We start from the raw sequence: 21728 nt of genomic DNA, 5'->3' as shown, positions 1-21728 counted from the left end.
AAAGAAGTGGCTGATACACCAGATGGTTGTGCTGCCATTCAGAGGGACCTCAACAGGCTGAAGAAATAGGCAGACAGGAACCTCATGAAATTCAACTAAGGGAAATGCCCAGTCCTGCCCCTGAGGAGGAATAACCCCATTCATAAATACAGACTGGAGGCTGAACAGCTCGAAAACAGCTTTTTAGAAAAAGACCTGGGGGTCCTTGTTGACACCAACTGTAACATGAGCCAGCAATGTGCCCTTGCAGCAAAGGCAGCCAAAAGCATCTTGGGCTGCTTTAGGAAGAGTGTTGCTAGCGAATAAAGGGAGGCAATTCTTCCCCTCTACTCAGCATTGGTGAGATCACACCTGGAGTACTGTGTCCAGTTCTGGGCTTCCCAGTACAAGAGAGACATAAACATACTGGAGCGAGCTCAGAAAAGGGCCACAAATATAATGAATTATGATCAGAACGTTTGACATATGAGGAGAGATTGAGTGAGATGGGATGGGAAGATGGAGCCAGACTCTTCTCAGTGGTGTCTACTGAAAGGACAACAGGCAATGGGCACAAACTAAAACACAAGAAATTCCACTTAAAGCTTTTTTTTTTTTACTGTGAGGCTGGTCAAACACTGTACCAGGTTGCCCAGAGAGATTCTGGAATCTCTGTCCTTGGAGATATGCAAAACCCAACTGGTCAAGATCCTGAGCAACCTGCTCTAGTTGACCTGTTTTTGAGCAGGGGGGTTGAACTAGATGATCTCCAGAGTTCCCTTCTGACCTCAACTATTCTGTGATTCAATGGTTTACCAGTGACAGTACTTGCAAGCTTGTACTCGTAAAGCCTCTGTACCACCTGATTTTTCCTATCTACACATACATCTACCACAGGTGAGCATGCACGAATGCTGAATAAGGTAGAAACTTATGATGGAGACTGATGAAGGTAAAGGTTATCTGGTATATATCAAGAAAAGTTAAAGATATAGGGCTAAAGAATATTAAAGGTACAGACAAGAAGGGTCTGGACTTCTTTTCAGAGTTTGCAAACAAGTTTTCCTGAATTAGCAGGCATTTCAAATGCATTTTTGCAGTACACATAAATTTCTACCATAAGCATGCATCAATTTCTCAAAACCCAACTCATTAATTGCTCAGAAGAATGCTACCTACTGAATTGCCAATACCACCACTTCTAGATTTTCCTCAGATGTCTTTGATTTTAGTCCTGACATAAACCCATCCTGCTTAGTTTAATCTGGGAAAGGTAAGATGACCCCAGCACTGAGTGACTGCAACAAGAGAGTTCTGTGTGCTGACAGAGGACAATCAGATAGTCATTAATTATGGAAAATATACAGGGGAGAAGACACCAAATATGAGGAAAAAACCAGCCTCGACATTGCAGTAAATTCCAGAGATTTCATGTGAATTTTCTGCCACTTGCATCCGGGCCTAATGTAAACCATATATCTATGCAATGCTCTGCGTTACAAAATTATTTAATTCATTGCTATTTAAAACACAGAGCTACAAAGACAATTTAAATCAGAGATGCATATAGTACACTAATAACAAAGACTTTAATGCTATAATTCTAACAGTTGCCAATATTCTGAATGCAATCAATCAGCTTTTTTTTCTTATATGAATATACTTTCTTTTAACAAATTATTTAAAATTAAACAACATTAGTATCTTGTTAAAAATAAAAAGCAGAATCATAGAGTCATCTGGTTTGGACCTCTGGAGGTAATGTAGTCTAACCTTCTGCTCAAAACAAGGCTAACTTCAAAGTTGGATCATGCTGCTCAGAGCTTTATCCAGGCAAATTCTGAAAGTCTCCAAGGCCTCTCTGGCCTTTGTTCCAGTGCTGCACAACTCTCACTGTGATTTTTTTTTCCTCATGCACAATTAGAATATCTCTTGCTAGGCAGCAGGCACCTCTGAATAGTCTGGCTCCATCTTCTCTATGACCCCTAGTAGAAGAGGCTGTTCCTGTGAGTCCTCCTCAAATTTTAGGAAGTTAAAAGGCTTTCTTAACTATGTATATAATTAGCAACCAATTTTTTCTCAAACTTTGATACAACTTGATCTACACAAGTATGTCATAGCGTCATGTGTTATATAAAGTAAGCATGTTATTTTCAGTCTTCACAGTGGATCAAATCCTAGTTCTAACAATTCTCCAGAAGCAAGTGGGGGGGGAGGCTAGGAGCGTATATAATTTTTTTGCCTTTATTGATTCTGCTTTTATTTAGCAGATGCAAATGGAACTTTTTCTTCATTTGGACTAATTATTTCAAAGTTGAGAAAACAGGAGCTGAAAGCTGAGGAAAACTTGTACTCCTTTTCCACTCTATGAATAAACAGCAGATGACATTATTAATTCTAAACCACAATACCATAATAGATAGCACTAGATGCACAGTCAAGATTCCACCATTTCAAGTAGTGGAATATTCAACAGTGCTTAAGTCAACTGAGCTCTTAACTACTGTGGAATTTGGATGAGGTGAAGTCTCTGTGCTCAAAGAGCAATTCAGACTGGCTTTGCTCTCTCTTGTGCAACCCAGGGGAGTGAAGGCTCGTCTGGCTATCACAGGATACATAAATAACGGGGTAGTCTTGGGGAGCCAGGACAGCCCTGCTTTTCGTCAGCAGAGACAGTAAAATCAAGATAACAGAGACCTTGTGCAGCTCTTTGTTTCCTTGAGAGGCTCCCATGCCCGGTAATTGACCTTTGCCTCATTACCTGTGAAATGCATATTAAAGTTGACACCCCTGTATATGCTAATGAAGATTATAGAGCTCATGCTAAACATGTATGACTATAGCACTCGTCTCTCCACCCAAATCATACTACATGTCACCTGGGGGAGGGAAACCTCGTAATTTGGGGGATAAAAGGATGGAGAAAATGACTGCTAAATTGGGAGAGAAGAACCTCGATACCTGATGGACCAGTCGATGGGCTGCGTTCTCTTCCTCCACCCCAGGCAGGGACGCCTTTCTGGGTAAGCGCTGCGCCTTCACCCTCTGGGGAATGTTACCCCCAGGTTGTTATACTATCATTATTTTTGCTAGCAATATTAACCTTAAGTAATTAGCGCTATTGTAGTCAGTGAATTTATCAACGGCAATCTCGAATCTGCGACTGTCGCTCTCAATAAAGTAACTAATTTCGATTATTTGTGAATCTGATTCAGTGAAAGTCCTTTGGTGGGACTCTGATAGTAAATCAGTGAAAGTCCTGGGACTCTGACAGACAAATATCGAAACTACAGTCCTTTTAACGCAACAACTACCACTAAATATTAAGATGACTTAAATGATGAAAATGTATGTAGACCATATACATTAAAATTTCAACTGCTGTCAGCTCTGATACAACTGATCACAGGGGGGCGGGGATAGGATTTTTATTGAAATGATGAATGCAAACAAGTTTTGGGAGGAGGAGATATAGACTGGAATTGAAGAAATTTAGCTCAACGGCTCATTTAGGTTGACTATCACTTTTTTCATTAATTAAATGTAGTCTCAGAAGGAGAAACAGAAGAGATATTCACAATATACAGTGAGAGCACATAACATCTTAGAAGAAATATACAGTGAGAAATATATTAAGACAGGACTGAAGCTACAAGAAGATTTATTTAAGGTAAGCAAAATATAAAATTTTCCTCATTGGTAATATGGCCAGTGCTAATATCATCTCTTGTGAAACTGTCAACTAAGAGAAAGATACGAAGGCCCCAAGTATGCAATTAATTCAAAATTAGGAGTGGAGAAATATACTGTTGAGAGGTAGTCTTCCACTGGCAGACAGATGGATAAGATGACCAAATAGATTTTTCTCATCTTTAAAAGGCTGAAAGGATCAGAAAAGAAAGTGCAGCTAAGTTTAAGAACAGTAGGGACAGTAAATATCAATATTCTCTGTGAAGAAGCAGTAACTTGGTGAACTCTATGTTAACCTAAATTTGGGTAGCTTTATTGTAAAAAGCTCAGCAAATACTGCTTGATGATTAAAAATGTATAGAGATTAAGTCCCAGAGCCTTAAAAACCCTGCTGTGCTTATCTTTGCATTTCAAGTTCTTTAATCAACTGTGAACAGAGCACTTTAAACATTGTAATTGGAGTGGGTTTCACTGTTGTATCACAATAATTGCACTTATTTAGTTCCAAGTTCCATGAAAAAAACAAAAGGGATTTTTGGTTTGTTTCATTTCATTGGTATCTTTCTATGATCCTGATCAGCATATATAATCAACTTGTTCCTTTTGTTATTTGCTGCTACACCACTGTTATCTTCAAATTCTACCAGAAATGAGTTTATGACATATATTTATGACAAATATATTAAGATTCCCGCAAGACCAACTAGAAATGTCCCCAACTGGTTGATGGTTCACTATTTAGTTATTTTTATAAGCTATCACTTAACAAGTTTTAGTCCATTTAATATGGGTTATATTCATTTTGCTTAGTGCTACTTTTCTTCTAAATTAGAATGCTATGCAGAAGAAAGCCAAACACTATACATTTCTATTATATAGACGGTTGTACCTGTTATTACTGTTTATTAGTTTTATTGGAGCACAGAGAAGTCCCATGCATGAGCCATGACCCACAGTGCTAAGTATTTGTCGTGGTTTTGGCCAGACTGGCCAATCAGAACAACAGACACCACCACCCCCCTCCTCAGAGAGGAGAGGAAGGGATAAGGAGATTTATGAGTTTAGAAAAAGAACTAAACTACTTTAATGAAAATAATAATAAACAATGAAATAATAAATAGAATAATAAAAATTAAAGGAAAAAAAGTATACAATATATACAAAACTGTATCCAGCTCCCAGGATGACGGTCGCGTCACCAGCAGGCACAGGGAAAGTCCCAGACTGGAGTCAGCGACAGACAGGAGCAGGATTCTGGATCTGGAGTCAGGAATGCTCGGATCGGGATCAAAGGCAGACAAACAAACAGGGTCCTCCTTGGACGTCAGCCATTGAAGGAAGAGAGTTGACCCTTTGCTCCCTCAGCTTTTATACTGAGCATGGGGCAGATGGGATGGAATGCCCTGTTGGTCAGTTTTGGGTCACCTGTCCTGTCCGCTCCTCCCTGCAGGTGGGACCCCTCTGCGCTGCTCCGCTTCCGACCCTCTAACGGGGCAAACAGCGAAGTGAGCTGACCTTGGTTGTTATAGCAATAAATCTAAGCAAGAGCCTCTGTGCCTACCATTCCTTGGCACAAACTGGCTTATCACTCTGAGAGTGAACAGTGTCTGAACAATATGCTGTTAATTTCAGACTTTAGTCGGTTCGAAGAGGCCCAGCTAAAAAGTGAAATTACTAAACAGACAATTGGTTCCGTTTTACCTCAAACCAGGACAGTATTGTACTGTATTATTAGCACATTATGCTTAAACTGAACCAGTTTTCATTTTCAGAGTAAACATTCTGTTCATTTTAGGAAACACATTTTTTATAAGCAAAACTGTCTCTGAATGCATACTCGGGTAAAATTTTGCTCTCAGATATTCACTCAGATTCCACTCAAGCTCTCAGATTCCACTGAAATCAGCAGAAAAACACTTTAATCTGATAGAGAATTTGTATCTTCAGAAGTCAATTCTATTTCACTTAATAGTGAAAGGTGCAACTGAAAATCAGTACTTTCCAATGTTCAAGGTACAGGAACAAATATTGACCATGATCTCAGTCATAGCCCACTCAGAGTCACACAGCAGTTCAAGCAAAGACATTCTGCTAATCTATATCCATTTTCTCTTCCCACCATTTGTCTTATCCAATCTAACAAACAGAAAAACAGATCAAAAAAAGTGACCATCTCTTAATAGATTTGTACAGGGACTGGTAAAACAGGGCTCCTAATTCTAGTCAGGGTCTTTAGGCATTGCTGTAATACAGCTAGTTATGCAATATATAGAACCTTATCTGCTAAACTAATTAATTAAAGTAGGTGTTGTAAGTTAAATCTTCAACATACTGAGCTGCTTACAGAATATATTTCCTTTTACCTTGTGAACTAAAGGACATGAAGACGACATATGATGAAATTAGCTTCTATTTTGTTTCTGTTGTTGGGCACCATTTTTTGCCAAAACCTACGAACAGTACTTGACCAAACATGGCAGGTATTAAATAAGGCCACTCCAGGCTGGTTTGACTTCTCTCTTGTGATTCCTTCATCATAGGATTCAAACCAATGCACTTATGTTTACAATACTGACATAAAAAAGAAGAAAACTGTTTTAAAAACAGGAACTGAAATCTATAATGGACTTCAGTAATTTGCTGAAGATTGTAGAAAGTTACCCAAGTCACAGATTATAACCTTACCCAAGCCCTTACATTACCCCTTTTTTTCAGTACATGGTTGATGAACACTCCAAAAAGCAAGGTAATTAAGTTATTCCTTTACTCCCCTCAATATCACAATTTATCTTTTCCAAAGAGAGCACAGAGGAAATATAAGAAACTTATTCCAAGGAACTTGTGACTTCCTGTAGCACAAAAGGGCCCCAAAAATCATATTGCATGCATAATATGTATAAACCTTGATTATGTTGGTCCACTGGACTCTGAGGTGGGCCCATTCCAGGGTGAGGAGGTCGCATACTCTTCATAGAGCTACAATGAACATCTTCGACCATTCCTTTTTCATGCAAGCCATCAGTAGGCTGTAAAAAAAATAAATATATCCACTAAAAAAAAACAAAGGGACATAAAATAAAAATTTACACAAGTATATTAAGAAGCATATAAACTTCTCATGCTACCTATTATAAGTAAATACAATGGGACTCTCTATCCCTGGAATCAGATTTTTAGAAAGCAGAGCACAACATGAGAATGTTTATCCCCCTTCCTACTGCTTCCTTTTCTTTTTCTGATTCCTTATGAGCTGTTTGGACAGTGTCAAGTACTACAAACTGGAGGAAAATTGTTCAAACAGAAACAAATGAACTGTATTGACTTCATATAACAAAGCAGTGTAATGCAGACCAACTTGGAACAGTACAGCCTGTAGCTTAGGCAAAATTATTAACCCAACCTTTTGCCTTTCAGTTGCCGCTATACTGGAATGTCCCAAATGCTGTTTCCCTTCAAAGACAAAGATTCCATTAAAGGAATCAATTTCTTATTGGTATATTTTTACTTCAAGTAAAAATCCTGCTTGTGACATCGTACTAATTTTTCTACAGCCAGCAATCATTTATGGTATACATGGAGTTTAAGTGGCAAGGCTTTGGTAGAGGGAGGGGGCAGGACTGCAGGGGTGACCTCTGTGAGAAGAGGTAAGGGGCTGCCCTGTGCCTGACACAGCCAGTTCCAGCCAGCTCAGCAGTAGAATCATAGAATCATAGAATCATTTAGGTTGGAAAAGACCCTTGGGATCATCGAGTCCAACCATCAACTCCACTCTACAAAGGTCTCCCTTACACCATATCCCTTAACACCACATCTAAACGACTCTCAAACACATCCAGGGATGGTGACTCCACCACCTCCCTGGGCAGCCTATTCCAGTGTCTGACCACTCTTTCTGGGAAGAATTTTTTCCTAATGTCCAGCCTAAACCTACCCTGCTGCAGCTTGAACCCATTCCCTCTTGTTCTATCGCTAATTACCTGTGAGAAGAGACCAGCACCAACCTCTCTACAATGGCCTTTCCAGTAGTTCAGTAGTTCCACTGCAGGCCAGAGCTGAGCCAAATGCTGGACAAGCAGGTGGGGGGGAAGAAGAGTGAGAAACAGCAGTGCAAACACCAAGGTCAGAGAAGAAGGAGGGGGAGGAGATGCCCCAGGCACCAGAGCAGGTAGCTGCAGCCCATGGAGGACACCATGCTTTTTGGGTTTTTTTGTCTTTGTTTCTCACTACCCAAATCTATTTTAATAAATAAATAAATTAAATTATTTTTCCCCAAGTCAAGTCTGTTTTGTCCTTGATGGTAATTGGTAAGCTATCTCCCTATCTTTATCTCACCTCACGAGCTTTTTCATCCTATTTTGTCCCCATCCTGTTGAGGAGGGGGAGTGAGTGAGTGGCTGGGTGGGCATTTGGCTGCTGGCCAAGGCATGATATGATATGATCCATATCATATATATTTTCCATTAACAGGCTTTCATCCTGATCAGCTAGAGAGCAGAATGGGATGAGGCTGTTGGTGCCAGTTGTGCTTGCAAGTGCAGTATTTTCTCTTGGTGTTGATCTGTGCAACTGTACATATATGTGTATTGTATGCATATGTGCCTACTAGGAACACATACTCACTGTCACGACTGGCTAGACCTGGAGACACAAAGCACTGGCAGCCTTGCCCCTACCCTATTACAGGATTTAGCAACCCCTTATATCAATCAGTTTTTTCATATACTTCTGCATACTTTGGATTCTTTCAAATTCTGTATGCATTATATTATATAACTCTGTAACTTAGCCAAGTATCCAATACAGAATGAAGATAGTTTACTGGTTGGTTTATCAATTTTAAAAGTGAGAATCATATCCCATTGCATATATATGCACAAATATGCCCATCCTACAAATATCTGCATGAATTAGAGCATATTTTGTCCACTTCAGTCATGCACACACACAAGTGTGCTACAACAAATGAACTGGCAGCCTGGAGAAGAACAAGGCTGTTTAAGCCAACAGTGCTGCTAAAACAAATACTTGTGCAGTTACAGTCTTAGCCTCATTTGCAAAAAGAAGGGGAAGTAATTTTTTTGTAGCTATACTGATTGGTCACCTTTAGATCAACTATCTGCACTCTACGGTCATGGTAAATTTTAAAAGAAGCCTTGAAGTATGTCAAAGGCATAACTTGTACTCTGGTACACACAACTTCTCCAAGATGCTCCTAAAATCTCTATAAAAGCTCTGTGGTATGTATTTTGCTGACATAGCATACAGTTCCTGATGAATGCACAAGGTGAAGCCAGATGTAGAAGTTACACTTACTGTATTGAGTATTAAACTGTTCTACTGCAGAATTCCAGGTGCTTCCTCTCTTGTGAAGTTCAGGAATCTCTCAAGAGAGAGACAATTGAAGAATGTAAATCCAGATTGCCTACTGAGTGGCATCTTGGGCAGTCACTGACCCCACAAACAAGGAAATGTCAATTACAAATGTCTAATATCATAGAATCATAGAATCATTTGGGTTGGGAAAGACCCTTAAGATCATCGAGCCCAACTGTTAACCTAACACTACCAAGTCCACCACTAAACCATGTCCCTAAGCAACACGTCTACACGTCTTTTATATACCTCCAATGATGGTGACTCAACCACTTCCCTGGACAGCCTGTTCCAGTGCTTGACAACTCATCTGGTGAAGAAATTTTTCCTAATATCCAGTCTAAATCTCCCCTGGTGCAACTTGAGGCTAACAAATAAACTATCTTGATGCTTCAAGATTCATGTGCATAAAATTCAAGTATTGAATGTACCAACCTCTCAGATGACAATTTCAGCAGTTCAATACAACTTGGGACCATGGCTCCCCTCCACCTTAGATGTCTTTGCATTATCAAAAGATTTAATTATGTGTTTTTTCATACCGTAGATGATAACCAGTGTCATGTCCTTATTGACTGGGCATGAAAATCATTGTTTTAATAACTAAGATTGAGCCATATGTGAAAAAGGCAAGTTGAAGAAGTTGCCATTTCAGAAATAGTTCAAAAATGTTTTAAAAGTAAATAAATAAATGGTTCATTTTTATTTTAATTTGAAGATTTCTCTGTATTCTTATAGCAATAAGAACAATTCCAAGTGACACCAATGATAATCACTATCTTTAGTAATAAAGATGTAATCAAAGTGTAGCTGCAGTTTTGTAGGTGATGTATGAAGCGCAATAGCTTGTTTTGCAGGTCTAAATGTAGTAAAAGGATGCTTTTTAATCAATGGAGAGAAGTCTAGGAAAAAATCTCATTTATTAAAAACAAAATTACCTTATGCTGTTGGTAGATGCCCTCCTGCAGGTAATCAGTAGACCCCATTGTCGGCATAGGATGTGGGACACTGGACGGTCCAGGACTCGGCCCCATCATGCTGTGTATTGAGCCAGGAGATGGCACTGGTCCTGGGCTAGGTCCTAGAATTGGTCCAGGTGAAGGACCTGGCCCTGGGGAAGGACCAGGATGAGGCATTGTGCCAGGGTCCACTGGTGTAGACATCTATTTTCTGTCTCCTTTTCAATTAACAGAATAGCTGTAATGAAAAGAAAAAAATAAATAAAACAGAATTACCATGTGTCATTAGGGTCAGTGGAATATAGCAAGGAAAAAAAAAGCTATACTGGAGACCATGTGGATGGTGTGAAACAAAGACAAAAAAATTAAAACAGCACCTTTCCCCATCCCTCCTTTTCCCAGGCTCAGCTTCACTCCCAGCTTCTCTACTCCTCCCCACCAGCAGCACAGAGGAGGTGAGGAATAGAGGGTTACAGTCAGTAGTAACAGTTGCTCTCTGCCTGTCCTTCCTCCTCACACTTTTCCCCTGCTCCAGCATGGGTCCTCTTCATGAAACGCAATTGCTTCTGGAAAATTACGGAAGGAAACAGGAGACCAGGTCACCTGGGACATGGAGAAGGCTGAGGTACTGAATGACTTTTTTGCCTCGGTCTTCATCAGCAAGGGCTCTAGCCACACGGCCCAAGTCACAGAAGGCAAAGGCAGGGACTGGAAGAATAAGGAACCGCCCACTGTAGGAGAAGAACAGATTCGGGACAATCTGAGGAACCTGAATGTACACAAATTCATGGGACCTGATGAGATGCATCTGAGGGTCTTGAGGGAACTGGTGGATGAAGTTGTAAGCCACTATCCATCATATTTGAGAAGTTGTGGCAGTCTGGTGAAGTTCCCACCAACTGGAAATGGGGAAATATAATCCCCATTTTTAAAAAGGGAAAAAAGGAAGACCTGGGAAACTACAGGCTGGTCAGTCTCACCTCTGTGCCCGGCAAGATCATGGAGCAGATCCTCCTGGAAACTCTGCTAAGGCACATGGAAAATAAAGAGGTGATTGGTGACAGCCAACATGGCTTCACTAAAGGAAAATCGTGTCTGACAAATTTGGTGGCCTTCTATGACGGGGTTACAGCGTTTGTGGATAAGGGAAGAGCAACTGGCATCATCTACCTGGACTTGTGCAAAGCATCTGACACTATACAGAATCACAGAATCACAGAATGATAGAAGTGGGAAGGGACCTCTGGAGATCATCTAGTCCAACCCCCCTGCCAGAGCAGGGTCACCTAGAGCAGGGTGCACAGGAACACGTCCAGGCGGGTTTGGAATGTCTCCAGAGACGGAGACTCCACCACCTCTCTGGGCAGCCTGTGCCAGGGCTCTGCCACCCTCAAAGTAAAGAAGTTCCTCCTCATGTTTAGGTGGAACTTCCTATGCTCAAGTTTGTGCCCATTGCCTCTTGTCTTGTCCCCGGGCACCACTGAAAAGAGCCTGGCCCCATCCTCCTGACACCCACCCTTTCAGTATTTATAAGCATTGATAAGGTCCCCCCTCAGTCTTCCTTTTTCCAGACTGAAGAGACCCAAATCCCTCAGCCTTTCTTCATAAGAGAGGTGTTCCAGTCCCCTCAGCATCTTGGTAGCTCTCTGCTGCACCCTCTCCAGCAGTTCCCTGTCCCTCTTGAACCGGGGAGCCCAGAACTGGACACAGTACCCCAGATGCGGCCTCACCAAGGCAGAGTAGAGGGGGAGGATGACCTCCCTCGACCTGCTGGCCACACTCTTCTTGATGCACCCCAGGATGCCATTGGCCTTCTTGGCCACAAGGGCACATTGCTGACTCATGGTCATCCTGTTGTCCACCAGGACTCCCAGGTCTCTTTCCACCGAGCTGCTCTCCAGCAGGTCAGCCCCAACCTGTACTGGTGCAGGGGGTTATTCCTCCCCAGGTGCAGCACCCTACGCTTGCCCTTGTTGAATTTCATAGGGTTTCTCTCCGCCCAACTCTCCAGCCTGTCCAGCTCTCTGTATGATGGCACAGCCTTCTGCTGTGTCAGCCACCCTTCCCCCCAGCTTTGTGTCATCAGCAAACTTGCTGAGGGTGCCCTCTATCCCCTCATCCAGGCCATTGATGAGTATATTGAAGAGGACTGGGCCCAGTACTGACCCCTGGGGAACACCACTCGTCACTGGTCTCCAACTAGACTCTGTGCCCCTAATCACGACCCTCTGAGCTCTGTCTTTCAACCAGTTCTCAATCCCCCCCACTGTCCATTCATCTAACCCACTCTTCCTAAGCTTCCCTATGAGGATGCTGTGGGAGACCATGTCGAACGCCTTGCTGAAGTCAAGGTAGACCACGTCTACCGCCCTCCCCTCATCTCTCCATCCAGTCATGCCATCATAGAAGGCTATCAGATTAGTCAGACATGATTTCCCCTTGGTGAATCCATGCTGAGTACTTCTGATAGCTTTCCTTTCCTCCACGTGCCTTGAGATGACACCCAGAACGAGCTGTTCCATCATCTTTCCAGGGATGGAGGTGAGGCTGACCGGCCTGTCGTTCCCCGGGTCGTCCTTCTTGCCCTTTTTGAAGGCTGGAGTGACATTGGCTTTCCTCCAGTCCTCAGGCACCTCGCCTGTTCTCCAGGACCTTTCAAAAATGATGGAGAGTGGCCCAGCAATGACTTCTGCCAGCTCCCTCAGCACTCTCAGGTGCATCCCATTGGGACCCATGGACTTGTGAATATCCAGTTGACTTAATTGATTTCTCACTTGATCCTCCTCAACCCAAGGGAAGTCTTCCTTTATCCAGGCTTTCCCTGTTACTTTCTCCAAAGTCTGGGACTCCTGAGGGCTGGGCCGAGCAGCAAAGACCAAAGCAAAGAAGGCATTCAGTAACTCCGCCTTCTCCGCATCCTCCATCACCATGGCTCCTGTCTCATTCAACAGCAGGCCCACGTTTTCTCTAGTTTTCCTTTTGCCTCCAATATAGTTGAAGAAACCCTTCCCTTTGAGCTTGACATCCCTGGTCAGGTTTAATACAGCACGAAATCCTGCTTTCTAAATTGGAGAAACATGGATTTGATGGATGGACCACTTGGTGGATAAGAAATTGGCTGGATGGTCACACGCAAAGAGTTGCGGTCAACAGCTCAACTTCCAAGTGGAGACCAGTGACAAGTGGTGTTCCTCAGGGGTCGGTACTGGGACCGGTGCTGTTTAACATCTTTGACGGTGACATGGACAGTGAGATCGAGTGCACCCTCAGCAAGTTTGCTGACGACACCAAGCTGTGTGAAGCAGTCAACATGCTAGAGGGAAGGGATGCCATCCAGAGGGACCTTGACAGGCTTGAGAGGTGGGCCCATGCAAACCTCATGAAGTTCAACCAGGCCAAGTGCAAGGTCCTGGGTGTGGGTCATGGCAATCCGAAGCACAAATACAGGTTGGGCAGAGAATGGCTTGAGAGCAGTCCTGAGGAGAAGGACTTGGGGGTGCTGGTAGACGAGAAGCTCAACATGAGCTGGCAACATGCGCTCGCAGCCCAGAAAGCCAACCGCATCCTGGGCTGCATCAGGAGAAGCGTGGACAGCAGGTCGAGGGAGGTGATTCTCCCCCTCTACTCTGCTCTCATCAGACTCTACCTGGAGTACTGCATCCAGCTCTGGGGCCCCCAACATAAGAAGGACATGGACCTGTTGGAACGGGTCCAGCGGAGGGCCATGAAAACGATCAGAGGGCTGGAGCCCCTCTCCTATGAGGACAGGCTGAGAGAGTTGGGGTTGTTCAGCCTGGAGAAGAGAAGACTCTGGGGAGACCTTATAGCAGCCTTCCAGTACTTAAAGGGGGCCTACAGAAAAGGTGGATAGGGACTCTTTATGAAGGAGTGTAATGGTTTTAAACTGAAAGAGGGGAAATTTAGATGAGATATTAGGAAGAAATTTTTTACGATGAGAGTGGTGAAACACTTGAACAGGCTGCCCAGGGAAGTTATGGATGCCCCATCCCTGGAAGTGTTCAAGGCCAGGCTGGATGGGGCTTTGAGGAACCTGGTCTAGTGGGAGGTGTCCCTGGCCACAGCAGGGGGGTTGGATCTTGAAGGTCCCTTCCAACTCAAACCATTCTGTGAATCTATGAATCTTTCCTATAAGGAAAGGCTGAGAGAGCTGGGACTGTTTAGCCTGGAGAAGAGAAGGTTCAGGGGGAATCTTATTAATATGTATAAATATCTGCAGGGAGGGTGCAAAGAAGATGGAGCCAGGCTCTTTTCAGTGGTGCCCAGTGACAGGAAAAGAGGCAATGGGCACAAGCTGAAACACAGGAGATTCTGTGTGAACATTGGGAAATACTTTTTCACCATGAGGGTGACTGAGCACTGGAACAGGTTGCCCAGAGAGGTTGTGGAGTCTCCATCCTTGGAGATATTCAAAAGCTGTATGTATACAGTCCTAGGCAACTGACTCTAGGTGGTCTTGCTTGAGAAGGAGGGTTGGATCAGATGACTTCCTGAGGTCCCTTCCAACCCCAACTATTCTGTGATTCTGTGTATTCTCTAGCAAGTTTCAAGCTGGACTAATTGGTATGTAATGCTGGGGGAGGCAGGGGCTTAGGTCCAGGCTGGGGTATCAGACAGGTAAGGGTCTGTGCTGCTATACCCAGGAAGACTTGCAAAGGTAGAGCGCTTGTGGGATGAGCATGTGAGTGCATGCATGTTTGCTAGCAAATATCAAGCTGGACTAGCTGTTGAGTAGGGGACCCGTGAAGCACATAAGAGGGCTTGGGATCCAGGCATGGGTATCAGGTGGTCAGAGGGGCCACACTAGTACTCAAGGGATCCTCTGAACGTGTGTGTGCTTGTCAATCTAGAGAGTATTGTGTGTGTGTGTCTTCACTAGTGACCTCCTATCTCTACCAGCTGAAGAGGAGGAAGGGGACTTGGCTGTCTATGTTTATGTTTTATGTGGGTCTTGTACGTAGGTACTGTTAAAGGCAACACCTTGTCTGTGGCAATCTGTGTGACTGGCCATGTCAGTGTCCTGTGTCTGTGTGTGTTTTTCTAAGATGCATGCTCAGCTTCGCTACTGGTTGAACCTGCTAACAGGAAAGTGGTAGCCTCATCCCTCAGCCTGGGCAGAGACCCAGGGTCCCTGGGCTGGGGTCTAGCAGCTGGGCAGGAGGGAGTCATAGAATCATAGAATTGTCAGGGTTGGAAGGGACCTTAAAGATCATCTAGTTCCAACCCCCCTGCCATGGGCAGGGACATCTCCCACTAGAGCAGGTTGCTCAGAGCCTCATCCAGCCTGGCCTTAAAAACTTCCAGGGATGGGGCCTCCACCACCTCTCTGGGCAACCTGGGCCAGTGTCTCACCACCCTCATGGTGAAGAACTGCTTCCTAACGTCCAGTCTGAATCGACCCATCTCTAGTTTTAATCCATTCCCTCTAGTCCTACCATTACCCGACATCCTAAAAAGTCCCTCCCCAGCTTTCTTGTAGGCCCCCTTAAGACACTGGTAGGCCACTATAAGGTCTCCTCGGAGCCTTCTGTTCTCCAGACTGAACAACCCCAACTCTCTCAGTCTGTCCTCATAGGAGAGGTGCTCCAGCCCTCTGATCATCCTCGTGGCCCTTCTCTGGACACGTTCCAGCATGTCCATATCTCTCTTGTAGTAGGGGCTCCAGAATTGGATGCAGTACTCCAGGTGGGGTCTCACGAGAGTGGAGTAGAGGGGGAGAATCACCTCCCTCGACCTGCTGGCCACGCTTCTCCTGATGCAGCCCAGGATGCAGTTGGCCTTCTGGGCCGCTAGTGCACACTGACGTCTCATGTTGAGCCTCTCGTCTACCAGCACCCCCAAGTCCTTTTCTTCAGGGCTGCTCTCAAGCCAGTCACTGCCCAGCCTATATCGGTGCTTGGGATTGCCCCAACCCAGATGGAGGACTTGCACTTGGTCTTGTTGAACTTCATGAGGTTGGCATGGGCCCACCTCTCCAGCCTGTCAAGATCCCTCTGGATGGCATCCCTTCCCTCCAGCGTGTCAGCCACCCCACACAGCTTGGTGTCGTTGGCAAACTTGCCGAGGGTGCACTCTATGCCACTGTCCATGTCGCTGACGAAGATGTTAAACAAGACCGGTCCCAGTACTGATCCTTGAGGGACTCCACTTGTCACTGGCCTCCACTTGGACATGGACCCATTGACAGCCACTCTTTGGGTGCGGCCATCAGGCCAGTTCTTTATCCACTGAATTGTCCATCCATCAAACCCATATTTTATCAGCTTGGAGACCAGGATGTCATGCGGGACAGTGTCAAAGGCTTTGCTCAGGTCCAGGTAAATGACGTCAGTTGCTCATAACCTTGCTGGAATAAATATTCTCACACTCTCACATACCCTCATAATTAGTGTGCCTGACCAGGTTTGGTTCTCATCACTGCCTCCCTTCTCATTTGTCAGTCAGGTTTGTGTGTTCTTGTTTATGGCTTCCTCCTTTTCTTATTATCCCTTGTTGAAAAATGTCCTTAACCAGATACCCTTAAAGGAGCAAACAGTCTCCTGCCACATACCCTTACACTTTTACTTGTCTGTTCTGTACTTAACTTGTGCTAGCCAGGATGTCAATTACAATGTGGATTGTGATGGATCCAAACATTGAAGGTGGAACGCTTGTTCTTCTGCTGTAAGTTCTACGAGGACAGAGGATGGGTCAGAGAGACCTGATAGGTCTTAGAATGGACTGGAAGAAAGCAAATGTCACTCCAATCTTCAAGAAGGGCAAGGAAGATCTAGGGAACTACAGCCTGGACAGCCTCACCTCAATCCCTGAGAAAGGTGACGGAGCACCTAATCCTGGAAAGTATTTCCAAATATATGAAGAACAAAAAGGTGATCAGGAGTACTCAGCATGGATTTATGAAGGTGAAATCATGCTTAACTCACCCAATAGCCTTCTACGATGAGATGACTGGCACAGGGGATGAGGAGAGAGCAGAGGATGTTGTTTGTCTTGACTTTAGCAAGGCCTTTGACACTGTCTTCCATACCATCCTCACAAACCAACCAATGAAGCCTAGACTGGAATAGTGGACAGCGATGTTGACTGAAAACTGCCTGAATTGCTAGGCTCGGAGCATTGTGATCAGCAGTACAATGTCCAGTTGGAGGCCAGTCACTATTGGTGTACCCCAGGGGTCAATATTGGGTTCAGTCCTGTTCAACATCTTCATTAATGACCAGAACGATGGAACAGAATGTACCCTCAGTAAATATGTTGATGATACAGAATTGGGAGGAGTGGCTGATACACCAGAGTTGTGCCGCCATTCAGAGGGATCTGGACAGGCTGGAGAAATGGGCAGACAGGAACCTCATGGAGTTCAGCTAAGGGAAATGCCCAGTCCTGCCCCCGAGGGGCAGGAACAACCCCATGCACCAGTATAGGCTTGGGACTGAAAACAGCTTTGCAGAGAAAGACCTGGGGGTCCTGGTGGACATCAAGTAAAGTGTGAGTCCATAATGTGCCTTTGTGGCAAAGGCAGCCAACAGCACCCTGAATTACATTAGGGAGAGCATCACTAGCTTGTCAAGGGAGGTGATCCTTCCACTCTATTCAGCACTGGTGAAACCCCAACTGGAGTACCATGTCCAGTTCTGGGCTCCAGTACAAGAGAGACATGGACATACTGGAGCAAGTCCAGTAAAGGGCCACAAAGATGATTATGGGATTGGAGCATCTCTCATACAAAGAGAGACTAAACAATCCCAGTACTCTCAGGCTCAAGAAGAGGAAGCTCAGGGGGAATCTTCTCAATGTATCTAAATACCCGACAGGGGGGCATAAAGGAAATGGAGCCATCCTCTTCTCAGTGGTACCCTAGAGAAAGGACAAGAAGCAATGGACACAAATTAAGATACAAGAAATGTCACTTAGATGCACGGAAGAAATATTACTGTGAAGATGGTCAAAGACTGGACCAGGTTGCCCAGAAAAGTTGTGGAGTTTCCCTCCTTGAAGATATTAGAAGCCCAACTGGACATGACCCTGAGCAACCGTCTCTAGTTGACGCTTCTTTGAGCAGGGGGAGTGGACTAAACAATCACCAGAGGTCTCTTCTAACCACAGTAATTCTATGATTATTGATCAGGCAAAAAACCATCACTACTTTGGAATTTACAACCAGCAGAACACCCCAAAAGTTCCAAAAATGACAGGCTACTTTGCAACAGGACAGTTGCACTGACTTTAGCAACACATAGAGCAATAAGTATTTTCAATTCCTCTGTTTGTTTCTCCTCACTATCTAATATAACTTTTGTCTTTTTCTATCCTGAATCAACCCAAAATGAGTCTCAGCCACAGGGTGTTTTTGATCAGATACCCTGCCTTAGCAAGATATTGGAAAACAAGTAAACTGCAACATTTATTTCTGATGAAAAGGCAATGTAGACCCAAGCTTCAGCTGCATGCTGATATCATGTTACTGTGCAGATCACATTCCCTTATCTTTAAATCTACAGGAAAATAATTATAGTCCACCTCACCCTTCAAACTGAAGTCACAATCCACAGATGCTTTTGAAAAAATACATCATGAAATCACAACACACTGTTACTGGGAACAGGAAAGCTTGGTGCCACCTTTCTTACATCATGAAAAATACAAAATGACACCATGAATGTTTTCTAATATTTGCTTGATTTACTAACTATAACCAAAACTAAGATTCTGGAAGTTTAAGAACTGATAATAGGAAGACAGCTCACTATAATGAGAACAAGTAATTTACAAGTCAGTGTTTTGTATTTTAGATCCCCATACAATACCATTTGTTAGATAACATTTATCAGGACCTAATTATTGCCATTCCAGGGTCAAACAATGATTCAATCAATGAACACAAAGTGTATATGAAAGAAATCTTCAACTGACATAAACTAATGTTATTCAATTTACATATGTCCTGGTTCCAGCAGGGATATGGTTAATTCTCCCCAGGCTCACAGGTATTCCATCCCATGTGAGCCGTGCCCACCCTGAGCTGCCGGGGGAGGGGGCAGGAAGTCGGGGGAGGGGGCATGGAGTCACAGCTTGGAGAGGGCTGGGGTGTCCCGGGTCTGGTGGGTGAGCTGCGGTTCCATAATCGTGTTTCTATATTCCTCTGTCCGTGTTATTGTTGTTGTTTTCTTGTTCCCTCTGCTGTTCTGTTAAACTGCCTTTGTCTCAACCCACGAGTTTTGCCTTTTTCTTCTGATTCTTCCTGTATCGGGAAGGCCCGAGCGAGCAGCACGTGGTTCTTTGTTGCCGTCTGAGGCTAAACCACGACAGTCCTTTTTGGCGCCCAACGTGGGGCTCGAAGGGTTGAGATAACGACAGAATCCAACTAGAGCTTGGAAAAACGAATGTGTTGTGTGCATTTATTGTATTAGGTAAATAGTCGCTGGTCACCATGTTGCTTGGTTTGTTCTCATGGCTGGGTTATGTAAATTCCTATATGGCTTATGTACTCCCTGCGATGATTTTTGTTACTTCTGGGAGAGGGATGAGGATTATCATTCTGCTGTCCTGTGCGATATCAGCTTATGAGATGAGAACATCACTTGTTAGACAGTTACTTTGGGGTGTTTATGTGGTGTTGCTGTCCTGTCCGTACATTGGGCACCGTCTCTCAGAATTTATTAATAATTACAACCCAGTCTGTGGGGGAAACGGGGGGGGCACTTTCCCCAGCTCTTTTGCCTCCCTTTTCTCCTTTGGGTCAGGTATGGCAGCTTTTGAGAATTTTGAATATCCTTGGGATACTCAAACCAGCCTGGTCCTATTGTTATGTCTGCTGAATGCGTTCCAGGTCTTGTTTAAGGTTAAGCGACTATTTAAGACTACCACCCGGAGATCTACTCTGAGGCTGGATAGTCAGGGGTGGCAGAGCATGTGGGAGGACACGGGCAGGTACCTAGAGAACTTCTCACCTCCAATGGTCTGGGACTTCACCCCTGAACAATTACAGGACCCTGATAAAGTGGTAGAATATCTGAAGGGGAAATGCTGTGGCTATTCTAGAGAGGCACAACTCACCACACTGTGCTGGGCCCTGGCCAGTATCTACCAGGCACTGCTCAGTGTTACGCAGCACCCTCAGGGGAAAGAGATGGAAACCAGACCGACAGACACTGCAGCTACTGCAACCCTGGGGCAGGCAATGTGGTTATTCCAACCCTGGTGACAGCCGATGCAGCTGACCCAGGGAACCAACCCGTGCCAGTATCAGTTGCCCCCATACAGAAGAAGAAGTACACGAAGAAATCAGTTCGCTTAGTAAGAGATGATGATGAACCAGGGCCATCAAGAGAACAGGAGGAAGAGGCAGAACCAGAGATAATTACTCGATCCCTATCCCTGAGTGAGCTGCAGGATATGCAAAAAGATTTTAGCCGACTTTCAGGCGAGCACATTGTCACCTGGCTGCTCCGGTGCTGGGATAACGGGGCCAGTAGCCTGGAATTAGAGGGCAGGGAGGCCAGGCAGCTGGGATCCCTGTCTAGGGAAGGCGGCATTGACAAGGCAATTGGGAAGAAGACCCAAGCCCTCAGCCTCTGGAAACGACTCCTGTCAGGCATGAGGGAGAGGTACCCCTTCAGTGAGGATGTTGTATGTCACCCAAGCAAGTGGACCACCATGGAGAGAGGTATCCCCAGGACCTGAGAGAATTAGCCGTGCGGGAGATGATTTACTATGACTTTGACAATGCACAGTTACCCACAGACCCTGATGAGGTGCGATGCACAAGGCCCATGTGGCGGAAGTTTGTACAGAGCACACCATCATCATATGCCAACTCATGGCAGTAATGGAATGGAAAGGCGAAGAGGGACCAACGGTGGATGAGGTGGCTGGCCGGCTCCGGAGATATGAAGGAAGTCTCTCTTCCCCCCTTGTCTCAGCTGTGGAGAAACTGTCGCGGAAGGTCCAGCAACTTGAAGAGAATATGTCCTACTCCCCACCTGCACGGGCCAGCATCTCAGCTATTAGGAGCAGGCATTTCCCCACTCGAGAGAGGGAGTACAGAGGGTACACACCACGAGGCACCCTGTGGTTCTACCTGCGTGACCACGGGGAGGACATGAGGAAGTGGGATGGACAACCTACTTCGACCCTGCGGACACGGGTACAGGAGTTGCAAGGAAGGACAAGCACAAAAGGGGATCCCTCCAGGAAAAGTGCCGCCCTGGTTTCCAGCGGGCCGTTCCCCAGACAGAGCAGAAGGCCTGATCTTGCTTCTGATCCTCTTGAAGGAACTTCCAAGTCATTTCTGCAAGAAGTGAGTAACGGATACTCTGACCAGGATTAGAGGGGCCCTGCCTCCGGCCAGGTGGAGGAAAGGGACAACCGGGTTTATTGGACGGTGTGGATTCGATGGCCTGGCACATCAGACCCACAGGAGTATGAGGCTCTAGTGGACACGGGTGCACAGTGCACCCTAATACCATCAAGCTATAGAGGGGCAGAACCCATCTGTATTGCTGGGGTGACAGGGGGATCCCAAGAGTTGACTGTACTGGAGGCGGAAGTGAGCCTAACTGGGAATGAGTGGCAAAAGCACCCCATTGTGACTGGCCCAGAGGCTCCATGCATCCTTGGCATAGATTACCTCAGGAGAGGGCATTTTAAGGACCCAAAAGGGTACCGGTGGGCCTTTGGCATAGCTGCCTTGGAGACGGAGGAAGTTAA

At 44.9% G+C, this 21728-nt stretch overlaps 1 protein-coding gene across 11 annotated transcripts in view; it reads right to left on the bottom strand.

Annotated features, from left to right (window-relative positions):
* Window positions 1-21728, bottom strand: part of LOC141735678 (putative global transcription activator SNF2L2) — a 208845-nt gene that overhangs the window by 177219 nt on the left and 9898 nt on the right. For 10 of the 11 annotated variants that reach the window (XR_012584808.1, XM_074568726.1, XM_074568722.1 and 7 more), the window contains 2 exons: window positions 9981-10239; window positions 6572-6695 (listed from right to left, as the gene is read on the bottom strand). Coding sequence is in view for 10 of the 11 variants with exons in the window: in XM_074568726.1 (XP_074424827.1) it covers window positions 6572-6695; window positions 9981-10205 (349 nt within the window). In the remaining variant the exon portion in view is untranslated. Of the gene's footprint in view, window positions 1-6571; window positions 6696-9980; window positions 10432-21728 lie in introns of those variants that run through there. The other variant, XM_074568724.1, reaches the window with a different exon arrangement.

Source organism: Larus michahellis, chromosome W (genome assembly GCF_964199755.1).
Source record: "Larus michahellis chromosome W, bLarMic1.1, whole genome shotgun sequence".
In the NCBI taxonomy this organism is placed as follows: domain Eukaryota; kingdom Metazoa; phylum Chordata; class Aves; order Charadriiformes; family Laridae; genus Larus; species Larus michahellis.
This window is presented reverse-complemented; position numbering and strand designations above follow the sequence as displayed.